The sequence below is a fragment of the Lagenorhynchus albirostris genome, chromosome 13, assembly GCF_949774975.1.
Source record: "Lagenorhynchus albirostris chromosome 13, mLagAlb1.1, whole genome shotgun sequence".
NCBI lineage: Eukaryota > Metazoa > Chordata > Mammalia > Artiodactyla > Delphinidae > Lagenorhynchus > Lagenorhynchus albirostris.
Genome location: NC_083107.1, coordinates 25,604,808 through 25,621,749, shown reverse-complemented (window position 1 = coordinate 25,621,749; position 16,942 = coordinate 25,604,808). Strand labels below are relative to the sequence as shown.

The 16,942-nt window shown below is 47.7% G+C and overlaps 1 protein-coding gene across 8 annotated transcripts in view; it reads right to left on the bottom strand.

Moving 5' to 3' along the window:
- Positions 1–15,989, bottom strand: part of DCTN1 (dynactin subunit 1) — a 30,332-nt gene extending 14,343 nt beyond the window's left edge. For 4 of the 8 annotated variants that reach the window (XM_060170175.1, XM_060170176.1, XM_060170181.1 and 1 more), the window contains exons 1-5: positions 15,876–15,989; positions 2,747–2,992; positions 2,387–2,465; positions 2,153–2,187; positions 1,425–1,445 (exon numbers count right to left, since the gene is read on the bottom strand). In XM_060170175.1, the coding sequence (XP_060026158.1) occupies positions 1,425–1,445; positions 2,153–2,187; positions 2,387–2,465; positions 2,747–2,974 (363 nt within the window). In that variant the 5' untranslated portion in view covers positions 2,975–2,992; positions 15,876–15,989. The remainder of the gene's footprint in view (positions 1–1,424; positions 1,446–2,152; positions 2,188–2,386; positions 2,466–2,746; positions 2,993–15,875) is intronic. The other 4 variants (XM_060170178.1, XM_060170179.1, XM_060170182.1 and 1 more) reach the window with 1 other exon arrangement.
- Positions 15,990–16,942: the final 953 nt, after the last annotated feature.

Sequence of the window (16,942 nt, the reverse complement as noted above, 5' to 3'; positions counted from 1 at the left end):
GGTTAAAACCTGTCTCTAAAGGGCTTCCAGAAAGGACTGGGCACCTTGCAGAGACATCTGGGTTCTCTCTTCCACCCTCCTCCTCAAAGTTCCTTCTTTTGTTCTGGTGCTACCTCCCTGTTCCCTGGGTTAAGTGATGTGCTGTGACAGAAGCACTGAAGAGGAAGACCCAGGGGAGGACTTGACTACTTGACTGACATTCTGCATCACGAGCCAAGAAGGTGCTATATCCCAGCACAGGCAGCCGAGGCTAGGCTTTGCCACATTTCTCTAGGCAGCCGCCAAAACCCCAAGACTTGGGCACAGCTCAGGTCCCTTCTCAGGATCAAGTCAGACTGCGGCCAGAACTCCTCCATAGATATCAGACTGCAGGTCCATCCTCTTCTCTATTCAGGGGTCTGGTGTGAGATGGGAACCCCAACCTGGAGCCAATAATCAAGGGAAGAAGCCCAGTGTCTGGAATGGGTCCAGTATCCTTTTGAGAATTATTTTCCTTTTTATATCCCCATTCCCTCCCAAGCCAGGACCCCAAAGCAAGTACCATCATGTTGTCTCTTCCAAGGCAAAACTCCAAAGTGAGGACCCACCACCAACCAGAAGTCAAAAAAAAAGATGTTTTACTCTCCCCTCCACTGCCCCAATCTAGTAGCCCTCCATGCAAGGTCAGAAGGGCCTGAAACAGGCTGGTGACAAGGAAATCACAGAATCATACATACAGCACAGCACATACAGGTCTGACAGGCACATGCAGGTCGGAGACAGCTTGGGCATAGCCCCAAGGCATTGGGCTGGTGTGAGGAAGTGGTCATGGCAGCAACTTAAGACTAGAGGAGTTTCAGGGGTGTGGGAGTTGTGGGAGGTGGGCCTCAGGCACACCACCAGAGGAAGGAAGAGGCAGTGAAAGACTGACAGAGCACAGTGAGGGTGGGCATTCATGGCAGCACCCACCCAGAGACAAGAACAACACAGGCTTTTCAACTCAGGACTGTTCTTCCTGTGCTCTGTTCCCTGACCTCCCACCTTCTTACCTAACCACCTCACTTGGTACTTTCCTCACCTCCAGACCCCCAGTCTCTCCTCCCACTGCCCCCAAGCTGAGGCTAAGTGAGAATCCACTGTAACCCAGTAAATGCTCTATTCCATGCTGCTACTGTTTACAGTCAAATGCTTGGAGTCTCTGACTAGACGTCCTTAGGCGATGGGCAGGAATGTGGGAAGGGGTGAGGATCATCCCTAATGAGTACTACCTGAGCCTGATGTCCTTGCACCCCTCAAAGGAACTCTGAAAGCCAAGGCTGCCATTTCCTCTGGCCATCCCAGCCCCAAGGTCACACACACATGCATGCAGCCCAAGGACATGCAGGACAGCTGGGGAGGGGGCTCATGGCCCTCACCCACCCAGGCACAAATAGTAAACACACCACCTTCTTAGGCTTCAGGCCCCGCTGCATGAGGAGTAGGAAAGGGCAGAGTTAGAGAATAGGCTTAAACATCACACTGTGCTAGCTGGCCAGATATCTTGGGTGTAGGTATTAAGACCAACTCAGGCATAGCCAGGTATGGGGGGAGCCAGGTCACTGTCAAATCCAGGGTAAGTGAGGTGAGGGCTCCCTTAAGGATCAGCTTCCAGGAGGTCCACACCCTGACCCAGAGGAGCTGGAGAGTCTGGAGCCCCACCTCACACATCCTGCACAGAGCAGCGGAGGGAGGCTCCAGCAGGCCCTCTGCATACAGCCTGAAACAGGTGGCAGAGGGTCCACCTCCTCTCCATTCACTTGTGAAAAAGAAAGCACCTTCTTTCTCCAGTTCTTACCTTACCCCTACCCTACACCCATCAGATGCTGGCAGCCTTGGATACCAAAAGGTAGGAAGTTGGCAACAACACTACTGGGGTCAGACCTGTCCTCCCTTTCACCCCCAGCCTCTGTTCCAATTGATCCAGAACTTCTGGGCCTTAATAGCTTTTTCCCTGATACCACCCTTACACCTAAAGCAGCAACTCATACCCAGAAAGCTTCCTTCTCAGAGAGGATGGAGACTGGAAGGCTAACTCAATTTACTCATCTATTGCTTCTACCTGCCTGGTATTGAGTCTCCCTCCTCTCTTTCTCCTTTCCCTCTACTACTCCCACCCCCACCCGTAACCACTTACCAGTTTGCTGGTCTTTGCATTTGAGTCAGTTCCCTCTGTAGAATGCAAACAGAAACAAAGTGTGTGTTTGTGTAGAGGGGTAGAGGCAGAGAACGTCATGGCAGGTTAGGCAAGATATAACAAGGGAATATGGTGGTGATGGAAACTCTCAGGATCCACTGTGGCCCCGTGTTCTGGGGAGAAGTCCTGGGGACTCCTGGATGTGAGGAGGCAACTTAAGTGGGTGGCTGTTACCTCTTCTGAGGACCTTTGAGGCAGAAGAATCAGGTGTCTCTGGGGAAGTAGTATCTGCTCCATCTTCAAATACCTGGATCTGAGGACACAGAATAGACTCTATATAGCTAGATCAAGGCTGGATGTAATATGGGCCCTTCCGCAGGCCTTAAGCAAACCTGGGGTACAGGGCAGCTTCCTTAAGGATAGCTCTTAATCTTCCCTCCCCCATTACCTCCCACTCTACCAACCAGAGACTTATGCTCATGCCCAGGAAAAGGGAGCACCAACACACCAGCCGCACATGCAACAGAGCATGTACACGTACACACGTACACACACACACACACACACACACACACACACACAGGAGGTGAGTACCTGGGATTGGCGCACAAAGATGCCATGCCCTTCGTCACAAGTGAAGTACTTCCTGCCTTGGACAGTTCCATCATTCTTGCCTTTTGCTTCATCCAGGATCACACCTACCCATTTGCCAGTGGCAAATAGTGTGGCTCCAACATAGGCCACAGTGCCACGGTAGCCTTTTCCAATCACCTCCACGCGGGAGCCCACTCGCAGAGGCCGGGCACTTGCCTCCGCACTCATTCTGCTGCCGCTGGGAGTCTGAAAGACACATGCAAACATACACAGTTAAAAGCCTCAGGTCAACGGTGTCATCCTAATATATAAGAAAGGCCCCAATCAGGATCCTGGCCTGAAAAGGGATCAAAAGTCACTTCCCTGAACCCCATTCTCAAGGTAAAGTGTCCCCACCACCACCACCAAATTCCCTTTTGAAAATATGTCAGTGCTGTGTTCTAAAACTTCTCAAAACGCCTCTGGAATCTGCCAGAATTTGTAAGAGATTATATTTAAATTTAATAAATCAGAATTCATTGCTAGATCTGTGAATGTCACCCCACACGGCTGCTTTCTCAAGGAGCACTGCCCCCTAGGAGGGGAATGAAGCTCAAACAAATAACTCAGTTTAGACCAGGCTCCCCACAACCCAGGGCCTGACTCAAAAGCCTGAGCTGGGAAGGCAGGTGAGTCAGTGAGCGACCCCACTAACCCTGTTCCCTCCCTACTGCTGCCTGTCCTCCCTGAGGGCACACAACTGTGCCTCCTTCCAGCCCTTAAGTCACTACCACTCCTTCCTGACCTGACTTCCCCGCCCCCACCAGCACACTCCTAGATGCCTCACCAAGCCCGTCCAACAATTTACTCCCTTCTTCCTGGCCTGAGCCCTGTTCTATCAACTCTCTACCCACAAGTTCTGGAGATCCTTCACTCATGCGATGTCACTATAAAAAGAAAAAGAAAGGCCAGGTAAATCGGGTACCTCAGATCTGTCCTGCATCTGTCCCCCAGACTCTGCCCAGTGGTTCAAATGGATGGCTTATCACCCTATCCATGGTGATAATGGACAAGGCAAGGGAATAGACTAAACATTGTCCTTGGGAAGCTCTCATCTTCTGACATAACCATGATGACAGGACAACATGAAATGAGGTTCCAAATAGGCCCACGGCTTAGAAGAAAATCACACCTAAGCCATTTTTAGCAATAGCAGCTCTATGAACCAGGGGCCTTGCAACAAACAGAGAAGGAAGCATGAAGAAGTGACAGCATGGCCTTGAAGACTCCACAGGGCCCCCTTCTGATGCCCCCTCTTGGCTTCATAAGAGAGCTCTGCCAGAGCCAGTGACTCCCTAACTCTTCCCCAAAGAGCTCATCCAAGAAGGTGAGGATACCGTTCCCTGGGGCTCCGAGAGGCCAAATCATACCTGGGACAGCCGAGTGGCTCTCACGGACCTGACAATAAAAGGAACTGACAGTAACATCAGGGCTGGCCCCAAACTCAGAGACGCTCTCCAACCTCCTAACCCTAATAAGCCTCTCAGAATCAGGTGGACACAAGAGTGGCTACAGATTCAATCTCAGTCAGAAGAGCAAGAAAGCGAGTGACAAACAACAAAGCAGCTCTAAAGAAAGACTTCACTGAAAGACCATTCCAACCCACCAACCCCATTTGTAATCCCCAAGATAGTCTGGCCCCCTCAGGAACCTCTGGCCTGAGGTCCACTTGGAGTCAAAGGTCAGGCCTCACCAGTACCCAGAGCGGGCCCAACTCTGGGAAGGGAAGCCTGTGCAGTCCCACACGGTCAGGGCCGCGAGTGGCCCCAGCCTAGCTACCGCCTGTCTCCCCACCCCCCACAGCAATGTCCACAGCCACCCAAGGCCTTCTCCAGAAGCCCTCCCGTGGCCATCCCAGATCAGGACCACTTACCCGACTGTACACGTGCCTCTTGCTCTGGGCCATGTTGCTCACCCGGCCTCTACCCCCTCCCCCAGCTGGCCAAAGACAGAAAGAAAAGGCAGAAACCTAGGCAGGAGGGTCAGGGCTCCAGGCCCTCATGGACAAACACAGAAGCCAGCCAGCCTGGCCCTCCCTAGTCCATGGACCTCCCTGGGTGGCCTACTGGGGTAGGGGTAGGGACAGAGATGGGGGCTGAGGAGCAAGTCCCCTCTGCTGCTGGAGGATTCCTGAACCCAGAGACACCGAATCCTGCTTGCCAGCTGATGAGTCTCACTCTGCGCTAGTGCTGCTCTAGACTTGTCAGGAATCGAGCTAGCCTCTGGGTCCTAGTGCCCCCTTGCTTCACCTGGGCCAGTTAAGAGGGACAGAGTATAAGGGAGTAGGCCCACGCCAAAGACCCTCAACACTCACCTCTAAGTACACTGTCCTACGGCTGGGAGCACAGCCCTGCTGATCCTCCTAATCTGCACCCCCTCACTGTCACTGCCACCCTTCCCACCCCCAGGATGTGAGGCCTCAGCAGACCCACAAGCATCAAGTCACACATTCACACAGCCAAAATTAGGGTCTCTCGCCCCCCTTTCTGGTGCTCTTCCTCCTCTCTCCCCTTTCTAAACTCTGGAGTCACGTCCAAACCCACGTGATTAGGGTCTGAATTTCAATCTCACCCTGGGCCGGAGCAGCCAGGCCCCCTGCCCAATACACAGCAAAGGAAGGGCAGCAATGGAGGCAACTTCACACACACACACACACAGACACACACACACAGACACACACACACAGACACACACACACACACACACACACACACACACACACACACACACAGCAAAGCAAAGCAAAGCAAAGCAAAGCAAAGCAAAGCAAAGCAAAGCAAAGCAAAGCAAGTCAAGTACCCCAGCTCCCTCAACACTGGCAAAGGTTGCCACGGTCATTCTTCCTCCCTTCTAGTCGTTATAAAGGGCCAAGCTCTGAACCCTAAGAGTATCAGGTTCAAACAGATAGTAAGGGTGGTGGTCAGAAACAGAGAGTCCCACTTGCCCCCTACAAGTGGGGGCAGTGCCCAGTCCACCTCAGCCACCTGTCCCCTGTACTCTTGGCCTTGCCTCCTAGGCATCTCCTTAAGAGAAACAATGAGATGGTTTGTTTTCTATTTTTCACAAAATTTCTTTAATAACCATATTACTTTTATAATTTAAAACATTTAATAAGATTATACATTCTAGTGAGAGGTCTCGAGGGCTATGTAACCACTTCATTCATTTATCCATCTAATGGGCTAGAAACCAACAGTCCCCGCCCCTAAGTAGCTAACAAGGTTGCCCTGGGGTATGATCTATGGCTCTACCAGCTACAGTGTGCATGTAGATTCCCTGGGCCGAGGGATACCTGTCTTGTCGGCACTGGGCTTCACTGGCTGAACAGGGTCTTCCTCCATTCCACCCTCTTTCTAAGGCAGGCCAGATAGCCTAATAGGAGAATGATAGCCAACAGCCAGATATATGGCCCCCAAACATCTCTCCACATCTCCAATCCTGGCCAGACCCCCTAGGAAACCACTTCTCTCCTCCTCTGCAAAATCTCCATGTTGCCCCCTCCTTTCCCTATTCACCATTAAACAGGTGGGCAGGGCCATGCAGCTCCTTGCAGCCTGGACTTCTGCATGTTCAGAACACTTTACAGTCTACAGAACACCTTAAAAAACAATTGTATAGTACCATGGTTAAGAATACCGGTTCTAGACTCAGGCTGCTTACATTCAATCCCTGGCTTCACCACTTGGTAGCTACGTAAACTTGGTCCCGTTACTTAACATCTCTGTGCCTCAACTTCCTCATCTATCAATTGGGAACAAAGAACATCTCTGAGAGCTGTTGTGAGGATTAGCTGAGATAATCCATGTAAAACACTTAGGACATTGCCTGGTATTTAGTAAGCACTCAACAAAGTTAGCTAATAACTTAGTTATCATAATATTTGGACATCAAAATAACCCCATAAGAGGCAAGCCAGGAACAATGCTGACAAGAAAACAGGGCTTAGAGAACTGAGCAACTTCCCTGAAGTCACACAGAAGACAAGGAGTGGAGCCATAACTGGAACCAAAGCCTGAACCAGAACCCTCTGCACTTTTTACTCTCCTCATTGATACCACACATATTTCTAGGCTTCCAAAGCTGTGCTCTTCCTCTGGACCACACTACCTTCAAAGATTCAAAAGAGCGCACATCCAAGAACATCACAGCTCACTAGCCACACAAGTGTATATAGTCACCTAACTTCTTAGATGCTGTTTCTTCTATAAAATGGGACTATCACCTGCCATATCTACATTACTGCTCAAATAAGATAAAGCACATAAAAGTGCTCTGTAAAAAAATGCAGAAGCTGTATAGGTATTAAAATAAAATGTCTAGATGATAAATATTATAAGGAATTACAGAGAGGAAAAAGGTAAGCTAAAAAGAAAAGGGATACTTGATTATCCCTTGAATCATGAGGTTTTTGTTTAGATATGTGGAGAGGAAAAGCCTGCAAACATTGTAATCTGTGAGTACAGTATGAGTAGACACAGAAATAATTTTGCTTGACTGGGGAAAGTTAAAGATGACTAGCTTGGCTGAATCAGTGAATTCTGATGAGTTCTCCTATCAAACTATAAGCCTTTTACAGCAGACTCCTCAATTTTTCCTCTTTATGATCCCATCACTCTTAGCTCATGAAGTCAAATATTTATTGAATGAATTAACACTGATATTGAGATGTATTAGAAAGTAAATATGGATAGTCAGGGAATTTAACATCACGTAGAGATAGATGAATTGGATCCGATAACAACAGGAAGCCAGTCTCTTCCTAAGCAGGAGACTGGCATAATGAAAACTATTTTAGGAAGATCAGACAGGTGGCAGAGAGCAGAATGGAGTGGAGGCAAGAGCAACTTGATAAAGACAGGGAAAACAGCAAGGAGGCTATGGCAGTAATGAGCAAGGGGTGAGGAGGTCTGACCAGGCTCATGAGAGAAAAAGAGAGGGAAGAGGAAATGGACCGATTCAGACAGTACAAAAAAGCCCCGAGAAGGCCCTATGATAGATCAGACATGGGGAAAGAAGCAGCAGGCCTGTATGGGCTGTGGAGATGGACAGACCTGGGTACAGCTTTGGTTCTCTTATTTCCTCATGTGTATGACTCTGGGTAAGATATTTTCAGAGCCCTGGTTACCTCAACTGAAAAAAGGGGGAAATAATACCTACCTCACAGGGATGTTGTGAGGATTAAATAAGACTGAAGTAGAGCATTTAGTACAGTGCTGAGCACAGAATGCGTGTTCAACAAATTGTAGATATTGTCTTCATCGTTACCGAGAGGGTACATCAATGACAACTGCACACGGCAGGAACTCAAACCTTGCATGAATAAATGGATGGATGAATGAATGCATGGATAAGTAAAGGAATGAATAAACTTGGGAGTTTTCAAGCAGGAATAATGGGAGAGTGATGATTGATAACAATAGAATTGGGACAGGAAACTGAACATGTTAAGAGAGAGAAAATAAGTCATAGGGCCTTCTCAGAGGCAAATTTAACTGGGACCACTAACACGTGTATTTCACGATCTCCTTCCAAAACGAACCTGTGATGCAGACAACACGGATTCCACTATTTCCATTCTACAGGTGACAGAATTGAGTCTCAGAAGTCAAACAACTCACCTAAGTCTCATAGCCAGCAGGGCACATGTGAGTAGGAAGGGGGGCACATTTGACTAGCTGTACAGGAAGGTGATCCTTCAACAGCACCATTGGGCCCCACCCCATGTCACACAGGACAACTCTGAGTTACATGCTACCTCAGCCAGAAGACAGATACTCCCTGGATTTCTAATCCATTTTCCTCCCCAATGATATTAAATACTAATAAAAACTCTAGGAAAATGGAAATAGAGGAGGGAAAGAAATCTGTTTCTGATAGATTACCAGTGGTCTTGGAGAACATTTCAGAAATGACAGGAAAAGAAGTGGATTATTAGGAATTAAGGAGGAACCAGTAAGGAGGAAAAGCCTCTTTGGCACCCAGCCTGCACCATTTCTACCTTGCTTTTACTGGTACCCCAGCATCCTTTATGCCCCTGACCTCCTCTTGTCTCACCTTACCAAACCTTGATCCTGGGCTAACCCAACTGTTTGCTTTCTCTGATCCCACCTGTAGAGGTCTGAAATCCAGGCAGTCTGACAGCAGGGTCCACACACTTGAACTGAACTGCATTAGGCACGGGGTATTTTGATTTGGTTGCAAAGAGATAAAATGAAACATAAAGGTAATCAGCAAGATACAGATTTTCTTATAACTAGGGTGAAGTTGTACATCTCTAAAAGCACTAGTAGGAGTGGGATATGTGTGGATATAAGTCCCTCAGGAGTCAGGAAAGGAGAGGGGAATAGAAGCTCAGGTACTGGAAGCTTGGAAGGCCAGATTCCAGATATGCACAGGAACCCCGAAAGAAGATAAACAGAGCTTTTTATTCCTAGGTCCTACTCCAGTATCTGCCTTGCAGATCTCACACAGATAGGACCTAGACCCTAAATAGACTTTTTTTTTTACCTCTCCAGCTCTTCATTATCCCCAGAAATTTCTGTAGCCCACTCTCAAACTGAATACAGGTCTACCCCCTCCCAGGATATCCTCCTTCCCTAGGAATACCCAGTGACTACCAGGCCCACCTCCAAAGGGCCCAGACCTCCAAGAGCCAGGAAGGAAAGCTACACAATATACCTCACTTATCCTCAATGAAGGCACTTCTGCAGGAAGGCAACAAGCACTTGAGAGCAGCCTGGTACTCAAGAATTGCAAGCCAGGACTTCCCTGGTGGCGCAGTGGTTAAGAATCCACCTGCCAACGCAGGGGACACGGGTTTGATCCCTGGTCTGGGAAGATCCCACATGCTGTGGAGCAACTAAGCCCGTTGCCACAATGACTGAAGCCTGCACGCCTAGAGCCTGTGCTCCTCAACAAGAGAAGCCACCGCAATGAGAAGCCCGCACAACGGAACAGGAGCCCCCACTCGCTGCAACTAGAGAAAGCCCACGGGCAGCAACAAAGACCCAAAGCAGCCAATAAATAAATAAATAAATAAATAAATGTTCTTTGAAAAGAAAAAGAACTGCAACCCTCCCAGAGCTAGCAGCAGTCCTACTTAATAGCCTACTCGAAGTTCCTGCTGCTTTCTCCCCATGATCAACCAGCAAGTCCCTGGCACTAGGACCCTGCAGACAGGGAACCCTGAGCCTGCGCTCTAAAGAGAGAGATGCACCATTTCACAACTTCAGCAAAAGCCAAAGCAGCCAACAAAGCCACAGCCACCTCGGCTGTGCTGGGCTCTGCCATTTGGGCAGCTCACCGGCCACTCCCCAGAAGCAGAGCATTCTGTCCTTTCTCTTTTTAAATCCACGTCATCATCTGATCATAATGGGAATCAATCTCAAGTCACCACGCAAAGGCGTATCCATGGCAACATCAAGAGGAAGGACACAGAAATGATGCTCCAGTGGCTGCAGCAGGAAAAGGTAAGTCCATTTCTCTTCCACCCATGCCATCTCATCATTCTCCCCTTTCACTCAAGTCAGGTGTGCACCTTACCTACAAATTCTATCTATCCCACCAATGGGGAAAACAAAGGTGAGTGTTAATAATCTATGCTATTAGGTAAGGTCATAGGTCTGCCTAGTCCCATAACTGGCAGCAAAAATTCTTTTTCTGGCTGACTGAGATAAGATCTCTTTTCTTATTCACCATCTCAATTGACATGGTCTCAGCCTGCAGTACCTAACAAATCATCATCAGTCACTTGTCTTTCTAGTCAGGTTGCTGGGAAATCACACAAGGATTTCAGAATTCTGTATGTAGTTGTAAAAATACAGCAGCAACACTGACTCTACCACCCTGCTCACCCAAGCCACTACCATACCCACAGACTGGCCCTCCTTAGCAGCCCTAAACGCCAGCCCCTCAAGGACCAGAAACTGGGAGTTGGGATGAAATTTCTGCCTTTCTCTGATGCCTCAAGGAAGGAATGCCATTTCTGCAGAGGTAAGAGAGTCATCAGACATAAGTTCTACTAAGTGTAAGTAACACTCCATGCCTCAATTTCTCCTTCTGTAAAACATAAATACTAACAATACCTTTCTAACAGAGTTGTTGTCAGAATCACGTGAGAATGCCTGAAAAGCACTAAGAAGAGTGTCTGGTATGAAGCACTCAATAAAAGTCAGCCATAATTATTATGAAGAAGAGGAAAGAGAGGCCTACAGTGCAGGATTCAAGTTCGGAGGGTACTCAATGTTCTTGGAGCATATCTCAACTCTGCTCTCTTTCCCTTTCCTCTCTGGACAGTTTCAAGTTTCCCTTACCACTATCAAGTCCCTGTTCCTATCCGAGCCCACACCAGGACCCCCACCCCTCAGCAGATAACCTTGCTGAGAAAGGAAATTGAACCTATTAGATAAGAATTCCTTTGCAAATTTAGGTGTATCCATCATTGCCTCTTTCTTCCTACATTCTTTTCCTTTCTTCTGTCATTCCTCTTCAAAAGAAATGATGTCTCCTGAGACAACCCTCCACCCTCCTCTGCAATCTTCATTTCCTTTGTGCCTTCAAATGCAACCTCTCTATACTGGCTCTTACACATCATCGGATAACCCATGCTCAAGACTTCTATTCTAGGAAAATCTGTCTCTAGTCTCTGCTACTCCTCCACAAGCTGCCACCATCTTCCTTCCTTCCTTCCTTCCCAAACTACTCAAAGTGAGTACATCCTCCCTATCCTCACTTCGCATCCACTCTTCAATCCACCTGGCTCCCATCCAGCTGCTCACACTAAAAAAATAAAAGAGCCCTGGTGACCACAATCTCCTAACTGCCCAATCTCAAAGTACATTTTCCAAGCTCATCCTACTTGACCTCGCTGTAGCAACAGAGGCTGCTGATTCTCTTCCTGCAACTTTTTCCTCTGTAGCTCCCTGGACAACATTCTCTCTCACCTTGCCCACCAATCCCTGTCGTCTCCTCTGTTATCTTCAGTCTTCTATAAGCATGGCTAGGCTCATCCATTCCAACTGCATCAACTACCACTTACATCTACCACCCCTAGACACACACTCTCTTCTGAACTCCAGACCCACATTTCCACCTATCTAAGCGCCACAGACGCCCAAATTCAACACGACCCAAAACACACGGAAGCTTCCCCCAGCAAATGTTCCTCGTCTATACTCCCCCTTTACTACTGGTACCACCATCAATCCAAAATAGAAAACTGAGTCATCCTCAACAACTCCCTCTCTCTTGTTCTCAACAACCAATTAATTAGTCATTACGTCAGGTGAACTCTGTCTCAACAACCTCCAATATATCCCCTCCTTCCCATCCCCACTAATACTTAATTCAGCTTGAAGCCAAGCCCAGGTTACTACAAGAGTCTCCTGATGTCCTGGATCCACATTCTCCCCTTTCAGTCTATTTCCACAATTAGCTTTCCAAAATATAACCACATCACCTCCCTCCAATGGCTTTCCTCCCACAAAATTGAACCTTAGAACAAAACTACAGGCCATTAAAAACCTGGCCTCATTATGAATCTAATCTCATCAATCACCTCTCCTTTGATCCCAAAGTTCTCTTAGATTCCAGCCACTTGGATCTATCTATCTTATGCCTCTGCAAATGTTGCAAACGTCACCAAGTCTCTCTCTTCATCTTCAAGACTCAACTTACTTATCACCTCTTTCCTGAATATTCCCCTGATGTCTCCATGTGGAGCTAGTCATTCCCTCCTCTGCCCAACACTTTGGAAATATCTCTATTACAAGATCCCATTTTACTTACAATATCGTCTCCCTTATCCCATCGTGAATTCCTCCAGGGCACAGAATTTTTATTCATCTCAGTATCCTAAGCACTGAACACAGAAGACACTCAATGTTGAATAGAAGCCTATACCAACACCAGGCTCTAGGGATATAAATTGGTTCTGACAGGTTTCCCAGAGACACCATGGGGGAAGTACAACAGTCAGGCGCACATACACCCCAAGAGATGTAGCTCTTTACTCACCAGATAGGAGCCTAAGAAACTAAAAGTGCAGGGACAGCTCCAGGTCCTATGGAATTTGATAGTGACAAAAAATCACAACCTCATATGCTTCCAGGGTAAAAGGATGAGAGAGAGAGAGAGAGAGAGAGAGAGAGAGAGAGAGAGAGAGAAGAGAGGCAGGGTGGGGTGGACACCTCTAGGCTCTAGGGGAAGTGCAGATCTTTTGGGAAAATAGCTTTAGCATGGCTTCAGAGTGGCAAGGGTCCAGTCTCTGCTTCAGTGAAACCCTCAGTGGATATGTGGGAGCTTGGGGAGGTCAGACTGGATAGCCAATTTGTCCATCAGCCAAGTACAACTAATATTAGCTGGAACTTCAAAACAAAAATTATATAAAACAAAATTCAGAGACTCCAGGATGGCAAGGACCCTAAGATAGATTTGAATCAGTCAATTGCTCAACATTTACCTTCTCAGAGGACACTGAGGATCCAGTTCTCAATTCCCTTGGTATGGGACAGCTAACCCAAGGCCCACACACCACCCAGTACCAATAGACAGGCTAAACAACCTAGGAATCCTCTACCACAATCCCTCCCGACCTATAACTCCAAACAGCCAATAACAATGATAGATCCGAGCAAGTACAACCTATGGCAGTTGTCGATCATGTATTATGATTTTCCCAACTATTTTGACTCCTCCCTAACAACTTCTTTTCCTTTGTAACCTCATGTGCATTCAGGCCCAACTTATCAATTCTTCCTCAGTATTGCCTCCTGCATTCTTCCTTTCTCTTTCATTACCACTGTCATCACTTTGGTCTGCCATGTAACAGCTTTGAGAATTAAGGCAAATCATTTACTCTCTTTGGTGCCTCATCTATAAACTGGGTAACAGCTGCTCTGCCTACCTCACAGGAAAGGTTGTCTGTGAAAGGTTCTGTAATCTGTAAAATGTTATACATAAATAGAAGGCATTACTATTATCAACCTAAGCCCTCTTTACTGATATGTGAAGCATATCTGGCTCCCTGCCTCTCTCCTTCTCCATTTCCAACCACATTATACACCACAGTAAGACAACTACACACTCTAAAACATTGCTTTGCCCAAAATCTTTCACTGACACACCATTTCTTACTTGAATCAAAAAATTCTGGATCTGACGTACGCAGTGTCATCTCTGGACCACTGTCAGCTGCTTAGGATGCTTTCCCTAGTTTTGCAAGCCCCACCCATCCTTCAAAGTCCAGCTACAGCCCCACTACACTCCACACAGAAGGACTAAATTTATGAGACAGAAATTTGAAACAATGTCATGGAAGAATAAAGGATAATTCAGTTTGGGGAAAACTTGGTAGAAACACTGTCATCTCACACTTTAAGAGTCTTTTTTTTTTTTTTTTCTTCCACCATGCCACGCAGCTTGTGGGATCTTAGTTCCCTGACCCGGGATTGAACCCAGGGCCTGGCAGTGAAAGCACCAAGTCCTAACCACTGGACTGCCAGGGAATTTCCAAGAGTCATCTTTTAAAGAGGGATTATACTTTTTTTTCTGTTTGATTCTAAGAGATAACCTAGGACTAACAGGATGGAAGTTATAGAGATGTATTTTAGCAATATGAAAAACTTCCTTATTGAGCTATCCCACGATGAAATGGGATGCCTTACACGCAGTAAATTCCCCATTACTAGAAATGTTCAAGCCCAAACTGGCCACAGGGCAAGGATATTTTAGATGTAATTCAATTATCACAAGGGTAACTGGACTAGAATCACAACATTTTAGGTCTGAAGGAAACCTGAGAGATCTTCTAGTCCAGTCTCCTATTTTATAGGTCTGGACAGGGGAAGTGATCATTCAAGGCAGCACAGTTTGCTCTGGAGAGCAGGGAACAGAACATGGTCTCTTTCAATCCAGTGAAAGCCCTTGCTACTCGAAGTGTGTGTGGTCCATGGACTGGCAGCATCACCATCACCCGGGAACTTGTTAAAAATACAGAACTAACCAAAATCTGTACTTGAACAGATTTTGTGTATGTAGCATTAAAGTTCAAAAAGCACTGACCTACACTGCCCCTTCCAAACCTTGAGTTTCTAATTCTGGAACTCCATTTCCCAAACTGTTTTGTATGTTAAACAGAGGTAACACCCAAGAAAAACAGTATTTTCCGTTCAAATCTGGGGAACTCTCGATACTATACTTCCAGTAGGAAATTCGTGATAAAAATATCAGTAGCATACTGAAAGTTCCAAAATATTCTGTAGTAGAGAAAACTTTAACCATGAAGTTTCTGAACATATTTGAGTACAAACTGTCTCTGAAAAAAAAGTTATCCTTAACTACTATCGCTAACATCCCCGGGCCTTGGGCTTCGCCCATACATTAGCTAAAGAACTTCAATCTCCACCTCATAGCTCCTTGACTCTCAGTACATTAAGCATACTGGATTAGTAAGTGGTCAAGACGGGCTTGCTGCTCTCCACACTGTAATAAGTGAGAGTAAGTTTCTAAATCACCGCCTCTTTTTTTTTTTCTTTTTTTCACCGCCTCTTAAAAAATACCGGAGTTCGTCACCTGTGTGATTTAGCTGTCGGGATGCGCGCTAAGATGACTGCTCAAGGGTGAGCCTGCCAGTTAAGGCGGACGCCAGGAATTGGAGACTGACACACCAAACGCATATCCAGGCCCCCCACCTTGAGTCCGCTTTGTTTTTTGTTTGTTTGCTTGTTTTTCTGTTTGACACAACTTCTCAACCGTGTGCCCCACAGGAAACCTGTAGCTTGGAGTGGGTTCAGCGGTGCCTTGGATGCTCCCAGGAAAGGAGTGGAACACTTGCAGTTCCGGAGGAATTCGGAGACGCAATCACTCGACCCCGGGAGCACACCACACCGGCAGGCTGAAGAGCTCAGGTGGGTCGGACCAGCCCAGACGCAGGGGGCGCCCACCCCCGCCGCGGCCCACCCCTGCCGACCCCCGCCCCGCACACCCGGCTCCCGGCCGCGCCCTAGGCGAGCGCCGAGTCCCCAGAGCACAGCCAGGAGCCTCGCGAACACGGTGGGGGAGGAGGCAGTTTCCAGGGTCGCCGCCTCCGTACCTGTCCTGTCAGGGGCTCCGCGCCCGGCTCCGGGCCCCACCGAAGACCGACGCCCAAGCCCTAGCGGGGGCCCGCCCCGCCCGCATGGGCTGCCCGCCGTGCCGCCCGACCCCTGTAGGCCCGTCCCAGGCCCTCTAGCCGCTGAGGCCCAGAGGCGCTCTGGGTCGGGGGAACACGCTACTCTTCCCCGAAGACCAGCCCGGGTTAAATACTGCGCGCTGAGCGCGGCCGAGAAGACTTCGATCAGGCACAAAGCTGGACACCTGGAGCGAAATAAGCGCGTGCGCACTGTACACGGGAAGCCGATTAGGACCACAGGAGAGAGGCGAGCGGTGGCCAGCGACCTCTGCAGGCAGAGGGTAGACAGCCCAGAGAGGAGCCTGAGGATTCCTTTGCGTTAAGCAAAGGGCTCCCCCAGAGGGTGGCTACGCTTCTGAATGCTAAGCTGTTAATTAAAACAATACTAGTAAACCATCCTTCGTCAGGTAGCTTAAGGAAAAAATAAAAATTTGCTGCTATTCAGTATTATCCATCATATGGGGATTCAGGCATTCTCATGCCCTTATGCAAATTTACGTAATGGACTTTGGCATTTTTTAATTAAAAAAAAGAAAACATGGGTGGCAGAAGTGGCAGCGGCTGAAGTAGGAGATAGATGGGCCCCTGGGCTGGATAGCTGGTGCTTGTCAAATGGAGCAAAACTGAAGTTTATCCTCAGCCAGACAAGAATGCAAGGCCCATTTCCCTTCCTTCATTGATGTGGAGGGAATGAACTAGCAGTGGGGTATTTGTTGCAGTAAAAATAGAAATGAGACTTTTCTTTTTGGATAAACAAGGAAAATAAGTAAACAATGAACAGATTGGGGAAACAGCATAACCAGGCCTGAAAGTGTTAAGCAATCTTGGTTATTCTTTAGCTGTTACTACTCATAAACACGTGTAGCTAGACTTGTCCTTAGCAAAGCCAATTACTCTCTGACCCCCATATGAATTACCCTTTGCACCTGGCATTTCTTCTCCTACACACCCTTGCAGCACTCTTCATTTCCGAACGAAGGTCACAGCTG